The sequence below is a fragment of the Dioscorea cayenensis genome, unplaced genomic scaffold (assembly GCF_009730915.1).
Source record: "Dioscorea cayenensis subsp. rotundata cultivar TDr96_F1 unplaced genomic scaffold, TDr96_F1_v2_PseudoChromosome.rev07_lg8_w22 25.fasta BLBR01000357.1, whole genome shotgun sequence".
NCBI lineage: Eukaryota > Viridiplantae > Streptophyta > Magnoliopsida > Dioscoreales > Dioscoreaceae > Dioscorea > Dioscorea cayenensis.
This window is the reverse complement of record NW_024086748.1, coordinates 29,838-35,794: the sequence shown is the minus strand read 5'-3', so window position 1 is coordinate 35,794 and position 5,957 is coordinate 29,838. Positions and strand designations below refer to the sequence as shown.

Genomic DNA, 5,957 nt, shown 5'->3' with positions numbered 1-5,957 from the left:
CCGTAAATTTTATCTATTTTTCTTATTTTTGTATTACAGTTATTTATTCATTTATTCATTTTTTTTTTGCTAAAAATTCAAACAAGTATTAGAGATAAGGATGATTTTATTTTACTTTTCATACACACGTTTTCATTCACCTGTTCGAAGAAAATCCAAGATGTTTCAAATTTCTTTTGAATTTAATTGAAAAATTTTTTTATTAAAACAATTATGAAAAAGATGGATCGCCAACTGGGCATGATATCGGATCTGCGTAGGGCGTCGTTTGGAGGATCCGAGATCGAACCTCATGTCCCCATCAGGTGAGGGGCACGTGGGTCGGCGTTGAGTTTTCTCCCACATGCGCACATCTCTGGGCTCAGTGCGTTACGCTTTCTCACAAGAAGGATGTATCCTTGGTGAAGATGAATAAATCTGAAATATGGGCGACTCAATGAATCTTCGTTCACTCAATAAATGGCCATAACCAAAATTCATAAACTTGTTAAAAAAATATTATAAAATTTTCTACACATAAATGAAATAAGCAACACAAACAAAAAGATTCTATAGAAGTTAGAACTAAAAGGGTTGTCAATTTGCTCGGACCCTAATGGAGAACTCGATTCCTAGCCCTAACAAAGTCAGGCTATGGCTAAAATTCAGGGAACAAAGTAGGGCCAGGCGATGTAAATTCCTTTTGGGTATAGAAAAATCTCCTCCATGTCCAACAAATAAGTGAAATATATAATTTGAATATTATATAATAGTATGTATGCTTATATGTATATGTATGTATATATTTTTTAATGCATAAAAGATTCTTACTGTATTTAAAACCACCAATCAAATCCTATATCATATTTAATAAATAATTTTTAAAATATATTAATATAAATAAAATTCTATAATTAGTTAGAAAATATATCTTTTTAACTTCATAAGTTTCATTTAAAATATATATATATGGCAAACATTTTTTTGTCATCATTTTTTCATATGCCAAATTTGTTTAGCGTATCTCAGTATCAGGCCCAGTTATTTTATTCATATTTCATGTAAAAAACCTATTATAACAATACAATTTGCATTATAATATTTTTATTCACCATTGATATTTTATTTCGATGTCATTTTTAATATGGCAAATCAAAACCTTATGAGCAACTATTATGAACAAAATAGTTTTTAATCTCAAGATTATTAAAAAAAACCCTTCAAAATGTTCATAATAGTTGCTCATAAATTTGAGAAATTAACTTAAATTCGAATAGATAATGCAATTCTCTTACAAATGCAGATTCTAATTGTCATGGGAAGTTCCATAAAAAGAGTCCTCATATTACTTGCAACATACAGAAAGAGAGCAAACTGGAAGATTACATAAACATTCTCTGCTATGATAGATTATTTATTTATTTATTTATTTATTTGAAAAGATAGATAAACCACAACCATTCCAAAATAAAGAGAATAAAACACCCATAGGGCGGAAAACAACACGCAGCCAAGTCACAGTCCACTAGCTGTAGAACAACAACACACAAACAAAATCTGGTTGCAAAGTGAATTAAGATGAAGAAGGGTAATCTGGTTGCCGTTCTGGAAGAGCAGCTTGGAATGCAGGAAGTTCATTGTATGCAACATCAGCTCTGGCCAATCTTGGGTATTGAGTCTTGGGAAAAACAAAGAAAACAAAACAAACTTATGAGTCATGAATCTGCTTAAAAAATATTAATGAAAAATGCACAGTAATATGTAATTTGTAGGTGTTTGCTATTCTGTTAATTCATTGATTTCACAAAAGTTAAATAAAATGAAATATTACCATGTCAATTCCTAGCCATGTTACTGCAAAGTTAAGCTGTGGAGCTAAAAACACATCGGCCTGCATATGACAATCGTCACTGACATCGGTTAGATGAAATTCACATGTTATCATTCAAAGGTCGAGAACTTAGTTTGTGTGGTTGAAACATGGTTTAGATCTCATGTATCAATTGAATAATGCCAGTTATTATTGTTGGCATTCATAGCTTGATGAACATCAGATATTTATGTGGTGCAAGGCAAAGCATGGGAAAATAGATGGGTTTATAAGCTGGAAAGTGCTCGAAATAGTTCTATGTAAATGTCATCCAAACTAGATTCATTGGAAAGTAAATGTGAATAGGAAAAATAAAACCAAATTTACAGCACACAAACCAGTAGGACTTCATCTCCTGTAGCATATTTTCCAGGAACATCCTTTAGGAGCTTCTCCAGAGCTGAAATGCAAGTAAAGACCGTAAGCACATAGATGCCATAGTCCTTTCCAATCATATATCCATGAATCAGTTGGAAGGATCATTATGTAATAAAATAGATAAAATAAGATTGTCAACTGAAAAACTTGATTTTCACAAAGTATGAAGGACGTCATGAGGTGTTGTTCAGCTAGGAACTTAAGAGGAAACCATTAGTTCAACACCGTACCGCTGCATTGTTGTTGAAACAAAATAGAGAAGGTAGAAAAAGTTGTAGACAGGGCATAAAGGATTTTTGTAACAATTACAATGAATAGAAGTTTGATGTCAAGCCTCATTGTGGCTCTAATCAAGAACTAGAGATATCCTAATGGTTGAGTTAGACATTTTAAGTGGAGTTCCAATGGCTGCATATGGGTCTTTTTTTAAGTGGTCAGAGATCCAATATAAGTAATTCACAGAATATCAATTGGAGTTTCAGTAAATAGTAGGGGTCTCAAATAGGACAGAATCATAACTTTTTGGCAGAGTATGCACTGCTTAGTTGATTTCAGTGGTAAAGACTGTTTAAGATTGTACTATTTAATGTTATTTTTTCAAAACAATAAGAATTTGTCAATTTGGCTGATAAGGAAAAGAAAAACTCAATCCATGATTCCATATACCTTTTTTTGACTGATAGTTTACTGGATTAAAGCATCCTTCTGCTGTTTCCCACAGAAGTTTGCAATTTGGACTAAAATTACTTAGCATCTACAGCACCTTCGCTAAGAATTATATTAAACTACTCTTGAAGGTGACATATCTTTCTGAAAAATGGTTAATTGCATGCGTGACAATATTTCTGATTTTGTTTGTATTTTGTTTAAAATCACAGGGACACCTTGTTGCAGATTAGAGAAAAAGCATGCACAGCAATTAGAAGGATAAGCATGAACAATGATATTAAAGTTCAGAACGTCACCAGAAAGGCCTTTCTCAACATGGTGTTGAACCAACTTGAGTTTCTCATCAGCATTAAATTTAGTTTCCATGAATTTCTGTCAAATGAAACACAGCATATTAAAAGCTGAGAATGCTGTTTAAGAAAATGACTAAATTCTTAAAGCAACTGTTGGAGTTTTAAACTTACTTGTATGAGCAGATTGTGAAAGGGTTGAATGCTTGAACAAACAATGCTTGCTACCTGAAAAATTGGAGACTATTATGATTGCGTGCATTGATACACTATAGTCTATAGACTAAATCAAAACATAGATATTTAGAACTCTCATGGAAAAATCTAATCAAATTAACATATTCTCTTTGTTTCCAATTCCTTTATTTCCCTAATGAATACACAATGCTGAATTGAAAACGCCATGCCCACATTGTTAACGGGGTATTATAGCATGCTTCAATTTGCATGAGGCCAATTCGGATGCCTTTTACCTAATGTTTTCACAAAGGAATTCACCGGATATACTTCATCCTCAGTGGTAATGATATCATTGATCAAATATCATATAGATGGGACAAAAAATAAATTTATTGCCCCATGCATAGTAGAGTACAGAAAACCATTTTCAGATGAAAAAACATGAACCTTTATGCCTCACTTAATGGTTAAGACTTCCACACACACACACACACACACACACACACACACACACACAAAAAAGACTAACTGATAAAAATTGAGTTTCATTAATAAAGTAGTGGTTAGTTCATGATATGGTTTCAGGCATTTGAGCTTTTCATGATTTACTGCCAGTCACCTATAGAACTTTCCATGATGTTTCCGCCAAAATGAAAAGAAAAAAAAATTCCAAAACTTAGTTTCTTATTTTTTTTTTTGAAAGGTCGCACCTTAATGATTAACTCTTACACAATGACACATTACGCAAAAGATACACTAGACATTTTAATCTAAAAAAACAAAACAAAATAAAATAAAAGGATATACAGGACAATGAACTCATTCATTAAACTTCCCCTCTACTACTCTTTATTCAATGCCCACAATGGCAACAACAGTAAGAATGTCAACTACTAATCCTTACCTTCACCAGGACCTCATATACACATGCACAAATTACCCCAGTTCATGCAATAACCCCAATCTTGTCCCAATTACAAACGCATAACCCAAACTTTCAATAACTCTTTATAACATGCATCTTGAAAGATACAAAAGCAGGCATGACTTAAAACATTAAATCCCCACATTTCACTATTTACTCTCACCTCATGCTTGGGTGTACTTTTAATAGCTTAAACCATGCTATAACAGTAATGTGCCTCTGCAATTTTGCAACTCTTAATAAGCATTGTATCAGTAATATGTAAAAAAAAAATAGGCAAAAATAAATTAATAACATAAATAAGGACATTATTTTTTTCTTCACCTGGAGATTAAGAGCCTTCCTCTTAAGATCCTTGGGGAGCAATGGATGTTGAGGGTACTTATCCTCCAAATACTTTTAAAAATAAAATAAAAATAAATTCACACAGTAATTATGAAAAAGGCAACATAAAAACCTCACTTTGCACTTGAAAGTACATATATCACTGACGCACAAGAATAATGGCATAAGAATCACCAACTACTACGTCTCCGTCCACCAATACCGGCACAAAATTAATTGGATTTAACCTCTCAAATTCTACAAAATCGCAAACAGAAACAACGCCAAAAGTCCAATTTGAAGAAACAAAATTCGAACCTTTAAAAAAAAATATTAAGAATTTTTTTGGCACCACACCTTGATCAAAGTGATCACCTTTCATAATATCCACTGCCTTGTACTCATAATCCAAACCTTTTCAAAAGCATACGCAAAATCAAACATTAATGAAACCCAAGATCTGAAAATTGAAGCTAAACACGAATTTAAAGCCACCAAAGGGAAAACAAGAAACCTTTCAGCTTGAGAACAATGATGACACGCTGAGAGCAAGTGCTCTGGCAGTGGCTGTAGAGCTTCAGCTTCGCTTGTGCCGGTCCAGCAATATCCTGAAAGAATCGATGAAAAAGGATGAAAATCAAGCTCAAGCGATGAAATCCGCAGCTCGCTGACTCGATTTAAACCATATTTGCGAGGATAAGAAGCGGAGATTGAGAGAGAGGTACCTTGGAATCGGATGCCATGGAGTTCCTGGCAAACAAGTGAGAACGTCCACTGAGAGTTGGTGAAAACGACGCACAGAACGAATAGGTTTTGAAGGAACCATAAAAGCCACTGGTGTCACTGGGATATGTTTGCTTTTGAGCAAAAAGTCCTCCCATTTTGGATAAGATTTTAGCCGCCTTTTTTATTTATTTATTTATAATTATTATTATTACTTTTCACTTGTAGATTTTTAAAATTATTATTTTACATCTAATAATCTTCCTAGGGATATCAACGGGATGGGGATTCCCAGAAAATACATTCCCAGGCTCAGGTTCTGAAATTATACTCCCATTCTCGAACCTGACCCAGAACTTGAATACAGGGAAAATAATATTTAAAATAAAATTTATAAAATATTTGCTAGAATACTATAAAAATTTTTAAAAACTAAAAAAATATTATATATCAAATACGCCTAACACTAAAATACCAACATACACAATCACTAATTAATTATTTACAAAATTTAAAATATAAATAAATAATGTAATACATTTAATATAAGTTTAGGATTTTATTTAATTTTTATACTACTGCTCATTTAATTATTAATAATTTGCTAAATAAATATATA

General features: G+C 32.5%; 1 protein-coding gene across 1 annotated transcript; it reads right to left on the bottom strand.

Annotated features, from left to right (window-relative positions):
• Window positions 1–1,361: 1,361 nt before the first annotated feature.
• LOC120254133 (glutathione S-transferase 2-like) lies at window positions 1,362–5,479 on the bottom strand. The gene is made up of 10 exons (XM_039262276.1): window positions 5,341–5,479; window positions 5,130–5,223; window positions 4,973–5,029; window positions 4,788–4,873; window positions 4,616–4,687; window positions 3,361–3,414; window positions 3,193–3,268; window positions 2,188–2,249; window positions 1,811–1,870; window positions 1,362–1,657 (listed from the first exon to the last, which is right to left on the bottom strand). Exons 1-10 carry the CDS (start codon window positions 5,356–5,358, stop codon window positions 1,553–1,555), a joined length of 684 nt encoding a protein of 227 aa, XP_039118210.1. The 5' UTR covers window positions 5,359–5,479; the 3' UTR covers window positions 1,362–1,552.
• Between the last annotated feature and the right edge of the window lie 478 nt (window positions 5,480–5,957).